Below are 24,998 nucleotides of genomic sequence, written 5' to 3' on the forward strand. Positions count from 1 at the left end.
CTTTACCAGGACATCCTGCCAGCTACCTAGGGAACATCATCCAGGAGCCTTTAGAGCAAATTATAGGCACACTGGAGGCATACTTGTGGTTTCTATTGCTTTTCCTTAGTACTTACCATAAGCCACAGGTGTGAGTTTGAGCACTGTATGCAGAGGACACTTGAGATAGGGCAGCTCATCTGGAAGGAAGGCAGAAGCAACCATGAGAGATATAGTACTGGGCAGAGGACCACATTCAGGATTGCTAGGTGCTCCTACTTCTACCTCTGCTTCCTACTTGGGCCCCAGCTCAGATTTACACCTGGTATTCTATTCAGTGGGTATTTGTGAGGGCAAAAGAGAGCAACCTAGCGGCCTGGGAACAGGGGCAAGACAGCTTAGGAAAGGTAGACAGAATGTAAGTCTCAAAAGATGTCTAGGTACACACTAAGGGGTTTCAACTCTTTAGTCTGAAAATCAGCAGGAAATGAAGGCAAGTTTCCCTCCTGCCCCATGCCAACTTTCCACACATGCCCTATGACCCACACTCCACAAGGGTTCAAAATTCTGAAACTTTCCTATGTGCCACTTCCATGGCAGAGGCTCATTGTGTGTGTTTCACTGGTTTTCTGTTATTGACGATTATGTAGAAAGTGACTCTGAACATTAATGTACAATTTCCTGTCTAGACCAGTGTTTCTACTTGCCAGACACACTAAGAGGAGGGGTGATCTGCCTCATTTCATAGATAAGGAAATGAGCTTTAACAGGAAACATACCATGGCTAAGAAGTGGCAGTCTGGGGCCTCCAAGGTCCCCAGGGTACTCTGAAGACAATATGTGTGAGTTTGCTACTGTAGTCTCTAGCTGCCACCACAGAGGAATTCGGAGTACTCGGGGTGCACACCTATGTCCACTTCACCAGTCTCCAGGCTGCAATGCATATCCTTACCTTACCTTTTTTGCCCCATAGGTTAATTGTAGGACTGAAGACATGTCAGCATCCTGCCTCCTGATAGATTGGAGGTGGGGGGGGGGGGAGGGTGCATTTTCCTGGGAATTCATTCTTTTCCTCCTCACTGCCAACCATCAGAATGAAGCTCTGGGCTAATGACTTGTGTGTGTGTGTGTGTGTGTGTGTGTGTGTGTGTGTATGTACGTGTGCGTGTACGTGTGTGACTTTCCATGTGAAGAAACAGATTTAGAGAACAGAAGGAACATATCTAAAGTCTCTGACCCAGCTCTGTCATGGTCTCTTCTCTCTCTGGTCCTCAGTGTCCCTATTTTACAGAACAAGATTAGATTCGATCCAATCTGAAGGTATCCTAGCCCTGTGGTTCTGTGGGTATATATATATTCTAATTCACATAAGTCTTCTGGGCTTTCTTCCATTAATCTCCTGAATACTGAGGATAAAGTCATTTGCCTAGCCCTGTGTAACCTTGCTCCCAGGGAAGTTGTGAGCAGCTAGAATGGTCTCTGTGTGAAAGAGGGTAAGAAATGGAGACATAAGGAAGTAACTACAATGTCCCTGTGTATATTTTAGATGGGAAGGCTTCTGATGTACATCTGGTATTCATCTATCCCATGAACCTTGTAAAGTCACTTTGCTGCTCAGAGCCTTGGTTTTCTCATCTGAGGAATTGGAATGGGGCCTATCCCACAATCTTAAAAAAATGCTCTGAAAATCAGAGATACAAACATATCAGAATTCTAAGACTGAAAGGACCACATCACACAGTCCATCACCTATATCAAGTGAGGACACTGGAGACCAGGTAAAGAAATATGACTTTTTCAATGTCAAGTTCTCAAGTTCCCTGGATTCCAGTATTGAATTATTCCATAGTTCATGTATTCTTTATTTTGAAATTAGTATAACAGAATTGACTCATTAGTATTTAACATGGTTTCCAAACACCTTCAAAATATCCTAGAAATGCCACACTTCAGCATCCACATTAGAAATTAACTGTTGTATGAAAGTTGTGCCAGGCCACCTAAGAAGTATATATAGTCTTTGTATATATGCATATAGCAGTATATGAAGTCTATGCATACATATGTATGGCAGCATATGTAGTCTGTATATGTATATATGGCTATATGTAAGTTTATATTTATACATATGGAAATATATGAAATCTTAGTATGTGTATTCACACACACACACACACACACACACACACACACACACAACGTTGTGGATGGGCCTGCTGCTGTTTGTATGTTGATGCTAATTTCACTTTCCTGGGAGAGGCTACAGACAAGGAGTGAGTCACATACTCAGGTGACTTCTTGTGAACCAATCCCCTAATGAATAAAGGAGCTAATCACTGGGCAAGTAAGCAGGACTTCCGGGTTGGAGAGAGGAAGAAAGGAACCAGGAGAGAGTTAGGTCTTTTTGGATAGGGATAGTGTGAGGACAAGATGTAATATGAGTGTCTCCCGGTTTCAATGGTGGATCCATCAGTATTCAACACCAGAGGATTTAGATTTAGATTTAATAGTGTTGTGTTTTCCTTCACGCAGTGGCTTGTCTGAGATCGAGAGATAAAGGTATGGTGGCAAAGCGTGGGTTTGCCTGAGGTACACTACAGAGGTTGTGGGGTTTTGAAGCAGGGGGCTGGTGTGGTAGCGATCTGCCAGTGGGAAACTAGTGGAAACATTTTGGGAGCTCTGGGCCAGAGAGTCTCCATGAGATAAGAACAGGTTGGCCATTGCTTGCCAGTGCATAGCTGGCCAGCCCACTGGGACAGAGAGTTGCTGGTACAAGTGTGGGAATGAGCTGGTTCATTTTTAATATTTCCCACAACACACACACACACACACACACACACACACACGCACGTGCGCGAGTGCGCGCACATGACAGTATATGAGACCTACATATATATGTATGGCAGCATAGAATAAGTAGTATGTGTATATATAATTGTGTGTATTGTAGTATATAAAGCCTGCATATACATACTTTCATAAATACAGGATCTAGATATATTTGAAAGATAAAATATCACTTAAAAAATTAAATGATAGACATTGCTATCTTGGAGAAATTACTCCTACAACAAGGGTACAGGTCTCACTATCAATCGAGGCCAGTGTGCTTCAGAGATATACTGTATTGAAGTTGTAGCAGACTGTTTATGCTGGCTTTCAATATGCAGATTCTGCAGATTGGCTAAGAGTGATATTAATAATGGCAACATAGCACATATAATACATCATACATTCTAGGCTTTTAACATGTTTATTTCAACTTAACCATTAATTTTCCCTATTTAGTTGAGACAGAAGGTTGATGGGGGATAACAGTATTTACTGAATGTAGCACAGATGTATATAGAACAAGTTTGAACCTAAAAGTCCTTGGTTTAAATATTTTGCTTTTAACCACTATGATATAAACTTCTAATTGCATTTCAAATCATATCCAGCTCTTCTTCCCAAGAACAGAGATGGGGGGAGGGGCTGTTACCTGAACTTTTATCCAGGAAGTATGCTAGGAGGCACCGCATGACAGCCTGGTGACAGATCACCAATACATTTTCTTGTCGTTCTAGCTCCATTATAACTGGCTCAAGACGCTGAACCAGATCCTCATAGGACTAAAACAAGAAAAACAGAAGAAGAAGAGAGAGAGATAATTGGTAAGCAGAGGGGATGAAGCACATTGACCCAGAGAAGAAAACTTGGTTTGGGAGCCAGAATTGTTGACTTAAACAGTATGACTAGGCAAATCACTTGTTTCTCAGGGTTTTAGTTTCTCATCTGTTAAATGAACCAATCAGTAAGTGTGGGGTAAAAGATAACACTATAACCCCCCTCTATAAAATATTTACTAACTATACAACTGGCATTCCTTTTTTATATAATAACATTTTTATTAGATATTTTCTTTATATACATTTTAGTTCCTTATACCCTCCCTCTACCCTGCTCCCCTACCCACCCACTCCCGCTTCTTGGCCCTGGCATTCCCCTGTACTGGGGCATATAAAGTTTGCAAGTCCAATGGGCCTCTCTTTCCAGTGATGGCCGACTAGGCCTTCTTCTGCTATATATGCAGCTAGAGACACGAGCTCTGGGGGCAGGGTACTGGTTAGTTCATATTGTTGTTCCACTTATAGGGTTGCAGACCCCTTCAGCTCCTTGGTACAACTGTCATTTCAAAAATAAGGAAAATCATGATCTTTAGTATTCCAAAATGAAAAGAAAAAAAGAAAGAAAGAAAAAGAGAAAAAAGAAAAGAGAGAGAAAAGAAAAGACTAAGGCAATGTAGATGCCATAACTATGTTGGCACATTTGGCAATCTTATTAGCCAAGAAGTTGGGGTTTTGAAAACCTTATAGAAATAGAAATTAAGCTAGGAGCTGGTACTCAACATAAATCTGCGACTGTCAGAGGACAAATCTCTACACCCTCAGGAAAAGTTTAACATACAAAAAGTCTGTCCAAAGGAAAATGGTGAGGAAATGTATATTAGACTCTCATGGGAAAATATGAAAAGCTTCCCATAACAATTTATTTTAAAAGGCTGATGGTGTGAGGGACATGTAGAAAGCCTAGTATATGAACATCCTCAGAAACAGAAAGAATGAATGAAAGAAAGAGGGAAATAAAGGATTGGAAGGATGCTCAAGACAGGGGAGGAGAAAGGAAAAGAAAAAGAGGACTAAAGAAATGGAGAAGAGAAGTGGAGGGTAGAGTGGGAAGGAGGGGGAAAGAAAAGTAGAGAAAAGAGGAGAGGAGAACAAAGGAGACTAGGAGATGGAGATGAAGTGGATAGGGGGAGGGGGTGATCATGTGGAATAGAGTACTACATAGACACAAACGAGAGAATCTTAAAGGCAACAAAGATAGAAAGACTTTCCACTTAGCGATAGAGCAAAGAAACAATAATGAAGCTGAAAAGTGTCTTAGCCACAGTGGCAACAATAAGACAAGGAGAGACATCGCTTCAGAGTGCTGAGAAAACAACAGTCACCTGAGAGCTCTCTATGCAACCAATTACCATCAAGGTTTGAGGGTGTGGCCACAGAACACTTAGATGAGAGGAAGGGTGAGAGTACTACTGACAGATGGCAAAGTGGAACTTGAGATAGGAGAAGCAAAATGACCAAAGGGTCAGTAAACACTCAGTTAAATGATGTATCAAATGGTAGTAGCAACAACGGCATTAATAGCTTATTTAGGGATTAAGATTGAGGCTACATAAACATATAAAACACTATGTAAGTTAGGAGAGGAAGTTACTAAAGGTAGAAAGAACCTATATTATTTAGGACAACAGCAGAGACGTTGAGTTTGGACCTTGGTAGTCATATATATTAAAATACTAAATGTTCCTGTTCCTATTCTAGATTCCCCTGTATCTCTTCATAACACTATATTTCCTCTTCTTTAGGGATGGGTACAGGAAAGCAAGTAAAGGAGGGAATATGGGGAGGGGCAACTAACATTAAAAGTTTTCTTGAAAAAAACTCACATGTAAACCTACTATTGTAGAAGCTTCTTAAAATACATAGATAAATGAAAGGGATTTAAATGGAGTCACCATACAATAAGGGAGACAATGTCTCAATTAGACATCTTATGTTAGCAAGTAAACGTCCAGTGCCAGAAATGGATTACATCTTACTGGGTCCTAAGGAACCTCACAAAACACTATAGGCTCTTGGTTATTCTCCACAATCTGATAGTAAGGCCCTATTACTGAAGAGACAACTTACTTAGTCATCAAACATGGAGAAATTGAGCTGGTACCCAACTAAGCTTTACCCCTACTGACTAGCATTCACGGTGCCAGAAGGTACTCTGCACATTACCAGAGAAAAGTAACCATTAATATTACCCAGCTACAAACCCTGTAACTTACAACAGTGACCTGACCGCAAGATGTACCAGTGCAATGGTGGCACAAACATGGGAATAACAGATTACTTTCTGGTTGAATTTAAGGCTTATTCTATGAGATGGAGCCTCTACCTGACATACTAAAGTGTTCAAGAACCTGAGACTAGATAGGTCATGGGCCTAGAGGAAAACAGAATAGTATAATATATATGTCATATATATTATATATAATATATATATATAACGTGTATACACGATCTATATCTATCTATCTATCTATCTATCTATCTATCTATCTATCTATCTATCTAGTATATATATCAGATATTATTCTGCTAAAGGAACACAGCAATAAAATGACCTCTATTGACATATTCCTATACTCAGTGCCTCGTTCAACTCTCATCAAAGAAGCTTCTTGTAGTAGATGATTCAGAGACCCACAACTGGACAATGTGTGAGGGTGAGAGACTTTGGAACACTCAGTCAGTCCTAGTTGGGATGTCTTTAACAAACCCTTCCCTTCAAGGCTCAAAGATATTATGTTGAAGAGGGAGCAGAAAGATTATAGGAGCCAGGGGTGATGGATGACTCCCAGGAAACAGTATCTTATGAATACAACAGGGCTGATAACAAGTCAGAGCTCAGAGACACTGACAGCATGTACAAGATTAGCATAGATTCAAACCAGACAGGGTGCCAGCACTGAGAGTGGTAAGTAGACATGTGGTCCCACCTCTAACCAAGAAACTATTTGCAAATGGACTGGCAAAAGGGAAAACCAGTTTTCTCCAGTGGACTGTGGCTGGTATATCAACCACACCTCAGAGCAGACCCTATACCCAAAAGTAGTTGGCCAACACAAAATGAACTCTGTGGTTTTGTTTTGTGTGTATGAACTTTTTGTTTTGTCTTGGTATTTCTGTCTTACTGGTTTTTGTTTTAGCTTTCAATTTTGTGTTTTTGCGGGTTCTTTTGAAAGGGACAGACAGAAAGATAGGCAGAGAGAGAGAGAGACAGAGAGAGGGGGGACAACATAAAGTCGGGCAAGTAGGAAGGATCTAGGAGAAGTTGGGAGAAAGGAAAGCATAATCAAAATATATTTTAAGAAAATATTCAATTAAAATAGAAATATAAAAAGTTAAATGTTCAAGTCAATTGCATAACAATATACAACAAATTATTCTGAGTAATCTTAAAGTACAATATTTTGACCTCATACCCTTAGTGGGATATCTTCAAAAACAGAAAGAACCATGATGAATTTTTTTTAAGTTAAGCGAAACCTCCACAAGAATCTGGAAACTGATTATAATACATATTGATGAAAAAATCACTCCTAAGGAAAGCAAGAGAAAAATAAAGTAAGCATAGAAAGTTCAAGACAATAGAATTAAATGTTCCAAAGTCAGCAATACCACTAAAAAAAAAAGTACCAAGCTTAGCATTCAAAAGTCATATTTCAGTTTGGATTAAAAACAATAAAATCCAACATAAAGTGCTTATAAGAGACATAAATAAAACAAAAGTACTCAGAAAAGCTGAACATGAATAAATAAAGATGAACCCAGAAAATGGTTAGAAGCTATCATGTAGAGATAGAGTTATGTTAGAATATATTTTAGGCAAATAGCATTAGTAAGAAAAAAAAGATCTTAGTCACTCTTAATAGAAGATCTGTAATTCAGTGAGAAGATAACATTACTTTTGATTTGTATGCCTCTAATACCACAGCCTAAAAATGTATAAAGGAAATGAGAACAAATTAACATTGACTTTATAAAGTCTGTTCCAAGGATAAAGATGAAAATATGAAAGTGATTTGTGACTGAACTGTTTTATCTTCCCAGATGTCCATATTTTCAAAGGGTTTTGGGTCAGAAATGGACTCTGACTAATAAATACATTAAAATGCAGAACTGTGCTAAGAAGAGGCTAGATTGAGAGCAATAATCATTCATCTCATAGAGAGACAGGAAAATTATAGTCTGGTTCATATAGTAGCCAAGAAGTTGATTAAACTAATAGCTTTTGTTCCTTGAAATGATGCCAACTGCTGAGAGAGCCTGGAGCTTTAGGCATGTTGGCAACAAGACATTACAGATTTCGAGTTTATTGAGCTATTTCATCTTGTCCAGTAAAAACATGGCAAATACAAGACACTGGACAAAGTATACTCTTCTAAATACATATAGTGCCTATAAGCAGGCAAATATGTTGCTTTTAAGAAAGAGGAGGAGCTGGACACAGAACCTATCACTGAGCTAATGACCCGAGTTTCATCCCCAAGATCCACATGTTGAAAGGAGAGATCTGAGGCTCATTGGTTGCTCTCTCCTCCACAAGCACACAGGTCATAGCAGGCATTCTCTCACTCACTGAACAAATGAACAAATGAATGAATGAATGAATATTTTTAAAAGAGGAGGAATAGCTTGCCTATAGCTAATGAGTGAATGAATGAATATTTTTAAAAAGAGAGGGATAGCTTGCCTTCAGCTAAGGACCAGAAGAGCATATACCTTGACAGATGGCAGATACTGAAAACACATTTTCCCTTGTTTCTAAAAGCATTTCCAAAACTCTGGCAGTTGGAATAAGGATACAGGGAAGGAGTCCTAGGAGCTAGGCCACCTCTTCAAACTTTACCTCTCCCTTGGGATAGCGGTAACGATATTTATCCTGGTCCCGTAGTGCAAATTCTTCAGGGTAGTGTTCCTGAATTTCTTCATAAGTCATCTCTTCACAGACACCCTATAAAAAAGTATTTGTGAATAATGTATTGAACAGGGGAAATCAACATAACTTTTCACACAGTTTAGGTACCAGTGAATATGGAACAGTGTAATACCTCAGTTTCTGTGAACATAGTAGCTCCTGAGTTGTAACTGTTACCTGGTTTGTATGTGCTTGCGAGGTATGTGGCTTGTGTGTATAAGGAGAAATGGATGGGTGTGTTCAGACTGAGTACATTATATTTTCCTATGATTGTTTCAATAGTTCTATTTGTGTACATTATGTATAAGTATATGTTGCTATAAATATGTACAAATAAGGACTTGGTACTGTGTTTGTAAGCATGTGTAGCATGCTTATTATCTGTGCTTGAGGTATGTTTAAAGCCTTGTGTTTGTGTGTATACTATGTATCTCTTTATGCATATGCAGTAAACTTGTATTCTCTTGTGTATGTACAGGGTGTCTAAGCATCTGAGAATATGTCCATGTGGGTGTGGGTGACACTGAGGTGTGTATATTCATGTGCAGCATATATCCATGACTGTAGACATTCTGCATTATGTTTCTGCTATATATCTGTATCTGTGTGCCTATGTTTGAGGTCTGTGAATTTGCAGTAATATGCTTGAATCTATGTATTAGTGGTATATACATGTCAATGGTTTGCTCATCTGTGTTCATATGAAATACATATATGTACATGATGTGCCTATAATTGTTTCTAGATGTTTGTGCATACATGGTGCAGGCATGATAGCAAAAGGATGCTTCTGTGACTGTGAATTGAATGTGTGCATCTGTACATACTTGTGGCAGGTATCTGAAACTCTGTGAGCAAATACACTGTACAGTGGTACTCTCCCATTGTATAGCCTTCCTTATCCTTCATAACCTGTTCTGAATTTTAGTATCACCGGGGAAAATGTGCCCACAGATACTTCATAAGATAAAAATTAGTAAATTTTTCAATGGTTTCAGAGTGGGTCTTGGAAGACAAATTCTGAGAGCTTCCAAGTCTACTGAGAAATGCCCATAGGCAAGGCTACTGGTGCTGGTGGTAAAAAGTGATGCTGTTTCTGGCATTTCCTTCAAAGTGTGTGAGTTTCAATTGAACCCTGCTTGTTTGGTGCCCAGGGTCACCAGACACTGGCTGATGCCTTTTTGGACTATCTACTAGGCTTCCTTCAGGGAAAAGGAATAGAACATTTACAACTTACAAACAGCTCGGCAGTGTCAGGCTTTCTGAATGGACATTGCTAGTGGTAAGAAAGTACACAGAGATCCTTTTAAACTGTTCTTAGTCTTTTGTTCTGAAGCTTGTTATGAGGCTTTTTGCCCCAGGTAAAAGGCCATTGCCTTCTTACTTTGACTTCAGGCAACCCTGCTTAACCTCTCTGGGTTTTATTTTCCTATCTACAAAATGTAGAAGATAACAACTGCCTTCTAGAAGTTGTCTACTTTGGTTTCTCTTGCTGTGAGTAACCACAACTAAACGCATCTTGGGTAGGAAAGGGTTTATTTCAGTTTACCCTTCTATGTGGTAGCGCATTATTAAGAGAATTCAGGACAGGGAGTCAAGCAGCAGCAGATACAAGAATCATGGAGGTTATGTGATTATTAGCATACCATACATACATATCAATGGGTACAAAGTTTACAGTTAGACAGGAAAGTAAGTTCTCACATTAAAACAGCTTTTTTATGCAGCTCATATACACCTGCCTAGGGGTGGTACTGACCACCGTGAACTGGCCCGCCTATATAAATTAAAAATCATGTAAATGCACCCATAGACATTCCCATAGGGCAATTTAAGGCTGGGCCTCACTAGATCTCCATGACACAGAATAATAGTCTCTTACATATGGTTGCTTGACAAAGAACAAAACAAAAAACATAAAAGGATTTGATGAACTAATTAGGTTCCCAGAAGCAGGTAACCCACGAGACAAGCCTAGAATTACTACCTCCCTCCATGCCAGGACACTAACCCTTTCCATCTTACCGCATCTATCTCATTCAGGGCCTTCCACTGTTCATAGGGGACACCTAGGGCTTCAGCTGTCTGAATGGTCCTCTTCATGTGGCTAGTCCACACCTTCAGGGAGCTGATGCCTTGAGACCGAATGAAGTTGGCCAGGGCATAGGCATACTAGGGGTACAAAGGAGAGGATGGGGAAAAAAGAGGGGTGAGAAAGGGAAGATCAAGGGAGTCATCAAAACAAGTTCAAATCTCTCATGAATGGTGAAGGACTAATAGACAAGCAAGAAAATGGGGATTAAATTTATATAAAAATAAACATAGGACTATAGATCAGAGGTAGAGGTTGAGGTGCTGGGTTCTTGAGAAGGCAAGATGTACAGAGGCTGATCACCGGATATAAAGTTACAGGTGAAGAATGATCAAAAGTTAGAGAGTGATCAATGGGTACAAAGTTACAGTTAGACAGGAAAATAAGTTCTAATGTTTCAATACACAATAGGGTGGCTATCCTTAAAAATTGGTGTATATTTCCAAATTCTTAGAAGATTATGGATGTTCTCATTATGCACAACAATAATATACAATTAGCATGGAATCTGGAAATTGTATCTAACAAGTATGTGCAATGATAAAAGCATTAAAAATAAAAGTCATATTCTTTCCTGAGTGACTAAGGATGAAAGAAAGAGAAAAAGAATATCCATGCTTGGGATGGGGGGGGGGGGGTACTTGTTTACTGCATTCCCTGGCTAGGTGATTCATTCATTCATTCATTCATTCATTCATTCAAACATGCCCTCCTCTAACATATGTGGAACAAGTTGTCCACCCAATCGTCTGCATCCTTTCTCCTTCCATTTCTGACAACATCCTGCTCTTCTAGGAATCTCTCTATATGTCTGAAGTTAACCAAATCACAGCATGGAGTTCTGGTCATGCACTATCTCCAGTGACCCTCTGGCTACACAGAGAATAACCCCAGGGCTATACATGGATCTAAAGGTTAATATTCCTGTGACCATGGTCTGTCCTCAGATGGAAATTAACAGCCAGGTGCATATAGGCATTGAAGCAGATTCCAGGCCATCTGAGTGGAGTTCTAAGAATAGAAGTGCCCAGAATGTGGTCTGAAGTATGGATTGAAGGATATGAAAGACAGTGTTCTGATGCTATGATTTCTATTGCTTGAATGGGGAGCCTGGTACCCAGCCAGGTAAAGGGCATTTGCACATGCATTAGTATCCATGTCCCTGTTTGGGGTACTGGAGTGTTAATGCTTTCAAGATTCAGCCACTCAGGGAGAGGAAACAATGGCAGTACAGACGGGAACCACAAAGGGTCATGGGAGCTTAAAGATTCAAGGATACACGTTCCTTCTGTGTACAGGATGATATTATTCAAACATGACATGTCCTAGGTACATATGCACAAATGGGCATAGGCACAAATTTGTATGATAGACACAAGTCAGCAGTCCATTCTTCCTTGCCTGGGAGAGTAAGAGAAAGGCAAATCTCAATAGCTCCCTTACATAGTACCCATCTCTGACCTCTTATCATGCCTGTAAAATGCAAACATCATTCAGTTATCCAGCTGTGTCTCTGAGCTGTGTGAAGAAGAGTACATTATTCCCTGGTAGACAGTAGGTGCTAGTTAAGTGAAAACTATAGTGATTGGGATGACTGCCCTTTAAATCCAGGCTTGGTGCACTGAGCTAAAGAATGTGAAAGTTTGGGTCTGATGTGTGCACATATGCACGTTTGTGTGTGCAGGAGGTACTCATGTGGACATGGCCACCTTTTCAATTGAGCTCTGAGCTGTGCAGGTAAGACAGGGGCTAGCTATATCCAAGAAGTCTTGGAGATGAAAGTATACCTCAAGAGATCTCAGCCTCTGTTCTGGGGAACATGAGAGATTAGAGTCAGGTCAGAGTGTATCTGGGACATTTGCTACCTATTCAACAGGAGTGCTGGAGCAAAGTAGGAAGGCCTGGTTTTCAGTTCTGCCTATGTTAGCTTGTACTGACCATGTGACCTGAGCCTTCTCTCTATTTATGTTTCTCAGCTTCCTCATCCATAAACAATGACAATTATACCCAGTTCACACTGCTGATGTCACTCAGAAATTAAAGGTGGAAGTTGATAGTACTGTGGCTGTGCATAGGTGTCCACTAAAAGACAGTAAGGAACTGAAGAGATGGCTCAGCACTTCAGAGCACTGGCTGTTGCTGTTCCCAGTACCCATAGGACAGCTCACAGGGATCTGATGCCCTCTCCTGGCCTTTGTGGACACCAGGCATGCACATAGTACACAGACACACATGCAGGTAAAACACACATAAACTTAAAAACAAACAAAAAGACACTAAGAACCAGGAATGGTTCTCCTGTACTTCATTTCCTACCTATGCCATCGCATAGATTTTTTCAAGCAACATGTGTGCTAACAAGTCCAGGTAAAGGACTAGAAGCTGGGGAGTAAATCCCTCTATGAAACTGGTACCTAGGACGGACAGGTTACTATACTGCACTAGGAATAGGGACAGTCATGACCTGAAAAAGTAACAGACCAGAAGAGGGAGAGATGTCCCCAAAGGCCAGTGACCCCATGTGATAAGGAGTGAACAAGGAGGGCTTAATAGGGGACTAGATCTTGGAGCAAGCCTTGGGTCTCAGAAGGGAATGGAAGAGCACGGTGGGGACCATATGATTCCTCAAATGGGCTAAGGGACAATGTCGACAGTCACGGAGAGGAGGGATTCAGGCCAAGGTCCCCCGTCAACTGTACTTGAGAGTTACTGGCTGGCAGAGGGACCAAAGAGGACAGCAAGGTGAGAATCATCAGAGGACAGAGCAGTGAGAATCATGGGGGATACATCAGGCAGGGAAAGGGCACTGTGATGGACTCAAGAAGCAGCCAGAGGAGAGCAGCTGTGAACAGCTGTGCAATTATCTTACAGAAGCAGTAGGTGTATGGGAGCCATTCAATGTCTGTGACAAGACTCATGATTAGTGGTGGAAGAGAAGGATTAATCATAATTTACTTCTTTATCATCAAGGGCTACTTCTCCAAACCCAATCATTGACCACCCAGGCGAGCCTAACCTACAAAAGTGAGTCTCTGAAGCTCTCCTTACCTGCTTGCCCCGAGCTGAGAGGCCAGAGTCACCTCCAATGCGGCCTCTAAGGTTGAGTTCACTCTCACCATGTCGGCATAGGTAGATAGATCGAGGTGTGACATGGATGTTCATGAGGTAGTAGGCTGTACGGCTTTGAACGTGGTCCTGCACTCGATTTACCATGTAGCGTGTGCCCACATCGAAGATCTTGATGTAGGACAGGTGGCTGGGCCAGACCCAAGCAGGAGCAAGCATAGCTTAGGTGCTGATAGTAGGAAGGGTTGATCCCAAGAAAAAGTCCCAACCACACTCTCTTTCCAATCCTCTGCACTTCAGCTTCTACCTAACAAGATGTTATGCCTAGTCTTGTCCTGGGTATATGGCCTAAAGATTCTGTTCCTGATAACTCCAAGGAGCCCTTCGATGGCTACCATCTCTTTCTTCAGCTTGAGTTAACCTGTCATTTGACCTTTCCTAATCACAATGCAATTCACAAGTACTTTTATCTGAATAATGCACTGTACTTTAGGTAGAGGTTATCTGCCCTTCAGGAACAGTAGGAAACATACATTTGGAAACATGTGGATAATTCAACATTCTTGTCACAAACCACATAGTATGTCAAGTATTGGTATAAAGGGTTACAGAAATGGTCAAAACATCACTGGCAAACTTGTGGTCCTGGCTCTAAGTTCCTAGTGGTCCCCTTATTAGTAACTACACATTGAGTAATAATCAAATATAGTGGTCTGTCTCTGGAGGAACAGGAAGGCAGGGGAGAGGAGCAGGAAGGTAGTGGGGAAGAGCAAGGAGACGGGGGAGGGGGGAATACCAAGGGATCAGAAGCCTTAGAGCCATGAACTAAGACTTCTCTATCTTCTGTAACAGCTGTAAATCCTCTAGTTATTTAAGAATCTGAGAGAGCTCCATGGGAAGTGGCATGGGAACTGGAATCAGAGGGTAATACAAGCGACCCAGGGTTAATGAGGCTGCTGATAGTTTGGGTTTCAGAGAGCTGCTTCCTTGATCTTCCTAGAGGGAAGTCCTTTACATCTACAGCCTTGTCCTTCACACTCTGGGATCTATGTGCAGTGGCTCCCACAGAACACTTGGTTTGTTGAATTTTTTGTGTGTATCTTGAAGAGACTGGGGGATTTTAAGATGCATGAATCCTCACAGTCATCATTCAGAGAAGAGATCATCATGTAAAAAATCTGAAGCAAACAGAGAAGCAATTTGCCATAGATTATGTCCTACTCCAGAGATCCGTCTCAGAACCCTAGAGCCTAAGAGCTCTGATGTAATCTTGTTGCCTGGCTACTTTCTGTTCCTAATACTAGACCTTATGTGTTGGCCTCACCTCACAGCACAACACTTTATCCATGACTTTTTAATTCTTGTATTGCTGTGGTACTTGGAAAATTCTCTGTATATCTCTTTTTGTACTCAGAGAAAATTAGGCCGGCTGTCACAAAGTACTTTTCATTTTGCTTGAAAGGATGTTGCTTGCTGATTTCCAAAGTTGAGCTCCTATGTATACATCTTTTAAAAGCCGTTGAAATATATAGGGCATTTACTGTCTCTAAAAAAATCTTGGAGTATAGAGCTATATAAAGTCATTCATAGTTGCACAATAAAATTATTATAAAAGTTCATGTTCATCTCCCAACTTGCACAATTTAAAATAAAATATATAAACTATACTAATGAGGCCCTAAAATTCTGGTTTTATTTTTTCTACCTTTTTCCTGTTGTTGCTGTTTGTTTGTTTGTTTGTTTTTCCAGACAGGGTTTCTCTGTGCAGCCCTGGCTGTCCTGGAACTCACTTTGTAGACCAGGATGGCCTCGAACTCAGAAATCCGCCTGCCTCTGCTTCCCAAGTGCTGGGATGAAAGGCGTGCACCACCACTGCCCGGTGCCATCTGGTACTTCTTATGATACAAGGACGTTGAGAGGTAAAACCAGGCTAAAATTTGGGAAATGCAGGCATCATTTAGTGTAAAATGTGTTCATGATTCACTGCGTGGCCACAGGTAAGCCTTTGAATTGAACCCTTGTTGTCACTTTCCCAAACTATGAAGTGATATGCCCATCACCTTACATGTCCATTGGGTAAGATTAAGAGGATGCTTTTAGACTTCTTGGGGTATCAATGACTACTTATGCCTCTTTTTATACTTTGAGCTTGGTTCTCAAAGAATATTGGTAGCTAGAGTCTGTTTTCATCAAAACCCATTTTGAAGATAGTGAGGTTCTTTGAACATTTTACATCTAAAGTCACATCTGCCTTGAACTGCTGGCTGATATTTTCCTATCTGTAGCGGGTATTATGAAAGAAAAAGTTTTAATTTTATTGCTTATATATGAGTCTTTCTATATGGCAAGACTCTATGGAAGCTACCTAAGGACAGAACCCATCTTACTTCTCCCTATTTATACCTTCTGCACGCAAAGCAAAGCTTCCACAGACTTGCTGGTTGAAGAGATACATGAGGGCAATAAGAAGAGAAATAAAGGAGACAGAATATATGGTTAGACTTCTGACACACCTCTGGCTCACGGTGGAAGGCTAGAAGTAGCTTTAGCTCTCTAACACTGTTTCCTTCTTTTGGAAATTTATGATCATCAGGTCTACTGCAGCCTCCTTTATGGAGGTACTGTGGAAATGTGATTAAAGAAAGAAAGGGAATCTGCTTGGGTACTGAGGTACCATCCACATGAAGCAAGTATTTTTTTTGCAATAACAGCAGTACCTGCAGAATGGATGCATTTATTTTCAGAGGGCAAAGTCCTAATCTGCACCTATTGCACAGGAAGTTACAACTCTACTCATATGAGGAATAACATACACAAGTATGATATCTCCAGGGAACTGTAAGTAATTTAGATTTGATAAGACAAAATCTGTGTCCAAATAGGCTAGCAGTAAGAAATGGTAGTGAAAGGCAGTTTGAAAAGTATATGATGTGGGATGAATGCTTCCAACATCGAAGTAACACTGCCTCATGGAAAATTGGACTGGAGGTAGTCATAAAGACATATCAAGTCCCAATTCTGATATAAGTTAGGGTCCTTAAAAGGAGGACATTTCCTTAGGTCCCATAAGACATGAAAACTGGACTACGGCTCCAGGAGGATTTGGGCTCTTACCTGTCCAATTCCTCATCCAAAGGCTGGTAGTTGATCTCATAGCACTCAATTCTCTTTAGAAAGTCTTCTAAAACCTTTTCTTGGTCACAGTCTGTGTAATCAGGACTGCCGAGTTTCACTTGCTGTGAGAAGGTAGGAAGAAGATAAATGTAGAGATGGAGACTCTGATAGTGTACTTGGAAATGACCTTCAGAGACAACTACCATCTACCCCATTACAAAGGCAGGGAAATAGAGTTTGACAAAGGGTTTTGCTTAAGCTGGGCTGTATGTTACAATGGATTTACAAACAGAATACACATTGCTTAACAACATTTGTAAGAAGACAGGAAAGTATGATGCAGAAGAATCAGATATCATGACTTGGTATCATAAAGGCTCTTGTGTATTTAGTCATTGCTGAGAAAACAGGCATGCTGTCATTGGATTTCTCAAAGGCTGGCATCTCCTAATTCCCAGATATCAGCCTGTTCCTCCTCTATTTCCCACTGTTCCACTCAATTACTCGAGCTTACATGGGATCTCACTTGCTAGCAGAACTAAGCCTCTCTAACCTCTCTTCTAAATAGCCATTTTGCCTATGATCACAACTTTGTGACTGATTTCTGGTATTCCTTTCCTTTGAAGGAAAGATATTCCTTTTAAAAATTTAATTCGTTATATTATTATTTGCATTAACATGTGTATTTTGTCATATTGGAATACATATGCATGCCATGATGCATGTATGGAAACAGAGGACAATGTTGTGAAGTTGGCTCTTCCCTTCTACCTAAGTATGCATTCTTGAGATAGAACTCAGGCCATTAAGTTTGTGTGCTAAACATTTTCACCCACTGAGCCACCTCCCCAACCCCAGAAAGATATTTATAACATGCATATTTGATAACAGGAGTCTCCTATCTAAATTCTTTTGTTATTTTGATGTGTCTTTTAGGGCCCAAGTATGAACTATTTTAGCAAATGGATCATAACAACTCAAACTGCCTTTCACTACCACCTCTTCTTGCTCTCCTATTTAGACACACATTTACTTTACCAGACTTAAACTACTTAGAGTACCCTGGAGAGATATCTAGTGTATGTTATTCCCCACTTCAATTCTTTATCTGTAAAAACTTCTATGCATTTATCAGGATACTGCTGTTACCTCTAGGGGGCCCTCCATGACATACCACCAAATGTAAGATGGGCCCTCACCACCATTTTCCTACAATCTTCTTTTCCCCCTTACTGCAACTCTAATCTCAAGTTCTGTCTATATATTTCCAGTATCCCTAACTAGTCTGTGAGTTCAATAGAAAGGATTTCACTGTTTCTGTATCTTTAAAGCTAATAATGGCTATCCAGGTATACAGCATCACTTGTACACCTGAATCAATAAATGGATGGATAAAGAGGGAAAAGATTTGAACATGCTATATATCCCAAGAGATAGAAAAAAGAATAATGGGTAGATGTTACAGGGAAACAAATTTCACTTTGATTAGGCTACATTTTTTAAATGTTGAGTTGTTATTAGACTAATACTTGGCTGATATTTTAACTACTTGATGAAAGGTTAAAAGAGATGGACTTTAAGGTCTCTTATGCTCTTGAGTTCTAGTAATTGAAGGGGCAGGGAACAACAAAAGTTTATAAGTGATCTAATTCTGGACCTTACAGTTCAAAGACTAAAAGTAGCAATGATTCTGATGCAAAATGTTGGGTATAATATATGACATGGACTTTTGAGAAAGATAGAAAAGCCTGGAGTGCAGTCCAACTTCCATTGCTTTTTCGAGCTAAACCAGCCGTTGCCAACTCAGTTTCCCCTCTAAAACAGGGAAAGAATCTGCAGGTTCATTGTGAAGAAATATTAATGAAAGGTTGATGCATTCTAAGGGTTCTATATATGCTGGCTTCATGAAACTTTATAGGAACATAAAGGCTCTATATATGATGGCTTCGTGTAACTTTTTATAGGAACATCATGGGCAAGGATGGTCTGGGGAGTGCTTCTTATATAAAGGGGTATATCTCAGGGAGAATGCTTTCTTTAAGTTTATAGTAGTCTTTTAGATATGACCCAGGCCTAAGACAAAATACAGAGGATTAAAGGTTGGGGAGATGACTTAGTAGGTAAAGAGCTTGCCATATGTCTTAGGGTTTTACTACTGTGAACAGACACCACAACCAAGGCAACTCCTATAAGGACAATGTTTAATTGGGACTGGCTTACAGGTTCACAGGTTCAGTACATTATCATCAAGGTGGGAACATGGCAGCATCCAGGTAGGTATGATACAGGAGTAGCTAGCTGAGAGTCCTACATCGTTATCTGAAGGCTGTTAGCAGAATACTGGCTTCTAGGCAGCTAGGAGTAGGGTTTTAAAGCCCACACCCACAGTGACACACCAACTTCAACAAGGCCATACACACTCCAACAAGGCCACACCTTCTAACAGTACCACTCCCTGGGCAGGGCAAATACAAACTATAACACCATATAAGTATGAGAACCTAAGTTCAGATTCCTTAAATGCATTTAAAGCTGAACATAGTGGTATGCATCTGTTATCCCAGTGCTTCTACTGTAAGATGACAGGTGAAGACAGAATACCTTAGAAGCTTAGAACGTGCAACAGAGAAGAAGAGACCCTACTTTAAACAAGGTGGAAGGTGAGGACTGACACCTGAAGTTATCCCTGACCTCCAAACATATAATATACAATGGCATGTGTATTCCACATTCACACATGAGCACACATGCATAATGTATGTGTGCATAGATCTATACATATATGTGTGCATATTTAAAGTGTAAATTAAATTAACACTTATTTTGTAAAGAATGAGGAATAAAGGTAACTGGTGTTCTTTACCTTGATGTTTTCTGCAATGATGTCTGGGTCATTACAAATAGACTCAATAAAGAAGACCTATAAGAGAAAAGGAGAACTTTCCATCAGGGGATTATGTTTTTGGGGAGCCAAACAGGATTACCCATTTTTTTTTAAGTTTGTAATATTTAATCAAATACATCAAAAACATCAAATACATGTTTTATAGGAATCTACAAACTTTTTTTTAAATTTTTAATATTTTTTATTACATATTTTCCTCAATTACATTTCCAATGCTATCCCAAAAGTCCCCCATAGCGCACCCCCCCCCACTTCCCTACCCACCCATTCCCATTCTTTTGGCCCTGGCATTCCCCTATATTGGGGCATATAAAGTTTGCAAGTCCAATGGGCCTCTCTTTCCAGTGATGGCCGACTAGGCCATCTTTAGATACATATGCAGCTAGAGACAAGAGCTCCGGGGTATTGGTTAGTACATCATGTTGTTCCAACTATAGGGTTGCAGATCCTTTTAGCTCCTTGGGTACTTTCTCTAGCTTCTCCATTGGGAGCCCTGTGATACATCCAATAGCTGACTGTGAGCATCCACTCCTGTGTTTGCTAGGCCCCGGCATCGTCTCACAAGAGACAGCTGTATTTGGGTCCTTTCAGCAAAATCTTGCTAGTGTATGCAATGGTGTCAGCGTTTAGAAGCTGATTATGGGATGGATCCCTGGATATGGCAGTCTCTAAATGGGATTACCCATTCTTGATAGCCCGAGTCACCCCTAGGAAAACAATGCTTTCACATAATGGTGCGTTCAGGATTCAGACTCCTATGTGGCAGCCTGGCTCTAATTGGATCGCCCCAGACTTCTGCTGGCTTTTGGTTCTTACATATGTTTCTCCTGACTTCATCCTTGCCACCTCAGTGTCAGCCTGTCAGTAACCATTTTCTATTGCCTAACCTGGCATCTCCCCTGTTCTGTTCTGCTGAATCTGAAAGCTAGATGTTGTCCAATGGTGTCCAAATTGGCTGCTCTAAGTGCCCTACTTTGGACTGCTTTGAATTTGGTCTTCGATAAGCATGGCTGTGGTACTCTACCTTGTAACCATGTTCTTTAGCAAACTGCAGAATCAATGATCGTCGTTCTCTGGTAGTGTTGGTGGCATCAAAAACCTAGAGACATGTAATAAGAGATGCTTACTCTCAGTGTAGTGTTAATACAATCGCATTCTTTGTTAGCTCTTTTTCTAAGTGGAAGGGGCAGAAAAAGAAGGGTTTGGAATTTGCTTGTGTCACTTTCAAAAGCACTCCTTGAGCCCATACTATCTACTCAGAAATGGTCTACACTCTATGAATGTGGGGTTTTATTAGGATCATTTTATAGGTCAAGTAACAGGCCTAGAAGAAGGACTTGCTCTGACAACAACCATGCTTGTTGTTAGAGCAATAGTAGAGCTTGTTCTCCAGATAAGTCCTTTCCATCCTAAACTCTTAGAAACTCCCAGGAGTAGGAAAAATTCCCTATCCTTAACACCTGAGAAGGGGCTATTACGTATTTGGAGATCTCTAACCTAAGGATTTAAGATATTACATTGCAGAGATATATAGGCAAATCTCAATTTAGAACGAAATATACTTCACAGCTTCTGTTCTGCACTGCATAGAAGTTCATGGAGTTATATATAGGCTTTGGGTCTTGTTATTTTAGTTTGGTATTGGTATTTGTTTGTAAGGATTTTTTTTAAAAAAAGTTTATAATATTGAAAAGGAAAGAAAACAATGTTTGTACCACAGTCTTAAATTTTTGTACTGCTGAATCTTGACAGATTCTACAACTATATAATCTGACCTGCCATATATATATATATATAAAATACACCCCCTGGGAAATAATTTTTCCATGTTAGTTCTTTTGGTATAGAGCATAATAATGACACATCTCATGGAACATTGTGAATTAAATTATTAATATAAACAAAGTACTTTATGCCATAAATAAGAGCTTAGTACATATTCTCTACTTTCTATACTGACAGATAGCCTGAGGGGGAAAATGGAAGATTATTTACCGCAACGTGGCCTTCCTCACGGCTGAGATAATTATGGACATCCTTTAGGGCTGCTAGAGCACACTGCCTGAAAAACAGAGAAAGAAGCAGAGAATCCCTATCCTCAGGATCAGTTCCCCTCACTGCAGTTCTCTTATGAAACACCTCTCTGTTGAACATCCACATAGTTCATCTACACATTGGCCATCAAGAATAGTGCCCTTTGTTCTAGCAAGGGGGTCAGAGTTGAAATTGGTTCTGGGTATACAGTTTAGAAGCTGTACATAAGAAGACATGCCCAAGAAAGGCTGAGCAAGGAAACCATCATGGTTTTAGGGCTCTAATTGTGTGCTACTAGAGCTAAAGCTGAATTGGTTAAGGCACACAGGTAAGGCATAGGGATGTGTTCTTTGAGTTAAAATGAATTCTTGGCATATGTAATACTGTAAGCACAGGTATGATAGTGATAATGTACTTGGGTTCTCAGCAAAAGCATTTTTATTGGATATTGGGATTTGTAGTGAGGACCCAGATAAGAAGTTCAGAGTCAGGTTGCATCTAGAAGTACTTCCAACTGCATAGGTAAAAGAGACTTTAAAGTTGAAGTATTGAGACTGCAGAGACTGAAGAGGGCTGAGCTCATGAAACACTCACCTCAATGTTAGGGGAAGACATTTTTCTGCTTGCTTACCAGAAATACAAGACTGGAAACCTTCTTGATAGAAAATGGCTATGACTAGAGCAGATAGATGTCAAGCAGGCTGACAAAAAGGCTGGACACAGGGGTGTTCAATTCACGGCCTAGGTTAATTATGAAATGTGGCCCAACACAAACTGTACACTTACCTAAACAAATTTTTAGAATTTTTGCATTTTCCCTATTCATAACTTGACTGAGGGGTTCTTGAGCACTCACACTGTAGATGACCACACTGTGTTGTAATGTCAAAAGTTTGGATTCCCTGGAAGAGTGGGTTACTCTATACTACTCTCCTAGGATATGAAGACAGGTACCACTCAGCCAAAGGGCAGTGCAGATTCTTAAATATTGGGTACTTACTTCCTGATAAGTTGGGCCTCCATGTTGTCTGGGTGAAAGAATTCATAGTTCCTGTAGCTCACTGCCTCTCGTCGATACTGACCTAAATTAAACACTGAAAACAGAAAACACTAGTGAAGATGCTGGGAAGATTGCAGGGGCCAAAAGTATGTTCTTGCTGGAAGGAATCTCAGAGGTAAAAGGTATAATTTATAGATGGAAAATGTATACATAAGACTTCAAATTATGGGTACCAGCTAATTTTCTCCCTCATATCAGTCCTGCAAAGTAGGGGTTAACCATTTCACCTTTACCAATAAGGAAAGTAAAGCTCAGAGGTGTAAAATAGCTTTCACAGTTAATAACTGGCAATCTGAAATTCAAACCCAGGTCTATTTGATTCCAAGCCATTTTACTTTATCATAAATTCCAACCTACTAAATCTCCTATTCAATAGGGAAGATAATGAAATGAGATGCAGAGAATAAAACCAGTTACCCAAAGTCAAACCCAGAGTGAATTAATAATGTATATAGACTGGGTTTCCTGACTCCTGGTTATCAAGGTTATTTCACCATTTAATATCTGAAGGGAAAATCTAAATGTAAGTCTCTAAACAGCACTTTCATGTTTGTAATGGAGGAGAAAACTGAGAAGGAATGGACAAAGAGGATAATCAGCCAAAGAAACCATAGTTCATAAATTCATCTGCCCAACAAAAATTTTAGGATAGTGTAGGGGTTTGATTAAGAATGGCTCCCATAGGCTCATTTATTTGAATGCTTAGTTATCAGGGTGTGGCACTGGGCAGTACTTGGGAAGGATTGGGGTGTAGCATTGTTGTAAGAAGTCTCTCACTGGGGATTGGCTTTGACGTTTCAAAACACAAGCCAGGCCCAGTGTCTTTATCTTTGTGCAGGGATTAAGACACAGAACTCACAGATACTTCTTTAGTACCATGTCTGCCTGCATGCTGTCATGCTTCCCACCACGATGATAATGGATTAGAACTTTGAAAGTGTAAACTAGATGCAATGAAATGCCCTCCTTTATAAGAGGGCTTTGGTCCTGGTGTCTCTTCACAGCAATAGAACACTGACTATGACATATACTTACTCTGTAAAGTGATATATAACTTCTGGGTTACACACACATCTAACAGAGACAATATCCAACTATGCAGGAGAGTGAGGGGGAAGCAAAAGAAGGATCTCTTTGCAGTTAGCTTAGAGTATTTAAAGGCAGCAGTATTTGAACAAGGCTTTTTAGGGTAAGTGTCTTTTACTAGAGAGTATGAGGGTGAGGGTGGGGAGCAAGGACAGTATGGGTAAACGACAAGTAGTTAGACACTACTTAAGCAAAAGGTCTGCAGAAGGCAAAACATGTTTTGAGAGAAGGAGTTAACCACTGTGGCTAGAACCTGAAAAGCCGGAATAGGTCAACTGTGGATAGTCTTGAACAGAAGTAAAGGGGCTTGGGTTCAAATCCACAGACCAAGGGTTCCATTGAGACTATCGGTATTACCATTCTTGTAGTTTGAAATTGATTCTGAAGGCCTATGTGAGCAGTTGAGTTGAACAGACAAAATAAAACGGGGATCAGGACAGAGACCCATCTGCCACTATGTCTTATGCTTCTTCATTCAGTAGAGGCTCCCTAGGCTTGCCATTCTGTCTGAGAGTGGCTCCTTCCTGTGTTTGTTTTAGTCAAGTGTTCCCTTCTTCCTACAGGACCCACCTCAGACATATTCTTATCCTTGAAGTTTTTGACGCCTGTCAGTCAGCAATTCGCTCTGTGAGCACCATCAGCACCCTGTTTGAGAATTTCTAGTCTAGCCCAGGTCTTGTTACATTTACCATTCAGAGTTAGAATGCTTCAAGGACAGGACATGAGTCTCATCCGTTTTTATTTCTTTCCTAATGGTTGACATGGGATTTGGCACATGGATTAATTAGAGAAATTGGATAAAGGGGGGAGGGGAGATTTGATGCCTGGTGAAACTCCATGGTAGAATGTATGTTCAAACCCTAGCACACGAAAGGGGGGCGAAACGGAGAGAAGACTTGGTGGGAATGAGGGAGGGGTGACTGGATAGAAGGGAGGAGATATAGTACTCAGAGGGTTGCTTTGCATTTGGGAGCCTTCTTAAGAGCAGATTTTGTCTTTTTTTTTTTTTTGGACTTAATTTATTTTTTTTAATTTTTAATATTTTTTATTAGGTATTTTCCTTAATTACATTTCCAATGCTATCC

The 24,998-nt window shown here is 40.3% G+C and overlaps 1 protein-coding gene across 4 annotated transcripts in view; it reads right to left on the bottom strand.

Moving 5' to 3' along the window:
- Pfkfb1 (6-phosphofructo-2-kinase/fructose-2,6-biphosphatase 1) overlaps positions 1–24,998 on the bottom strand; it is a 43,744-nt gene that overhangs the window by 1,785 nt on the left and 16,961 nt on the right. For 3 of the 4 annotated variants that reach the window (XM_029473589.2, XM_021153004.3, XM_085837976.1), the window contains exons 3-12: positions 22,768–22,861; positions 21,729–21,795; positions 20,758–20,832; positions 19,692–19,748; positions 16,829–16,950; positions 13,697–13,904; positions 10,582–10,728; positions 8,488–8,592; positions 3,461–3,590; positions 117–179 (exon numbers count right to left, since the gene is read on the bottom strand). In XM_029473589.2, the coding sequence (XP_029329449.1) occupies positions 117–179; positions 3,461–3,590; positions 8,488–8,592; positions 10,582–10,728; positions 13,697–13,904; positions 16,829–16,950; positions 19,692–19,748; positions 20,758–20,832; positions 21,729–21,795; positions 22,768–22,861 (1,068 nt within the window). The other variant, XM_085837977.1, reaches the window with a different exon arrangement.

The sequence above is a fragment of the Mus caroli genome, unplaced genomic scaffold, assembly GCF_978045245.1.
Source record: "Mus caroli unplaced genomic scaffold, Mus_caroli_1 scaffold_5, whole genome shotgun sequence".
Lineage (NCBI taxonomy): Eukaryota > Metazoa > Chordata > Mammalia > Rodentia > Muridae > Mus > Mus caroli.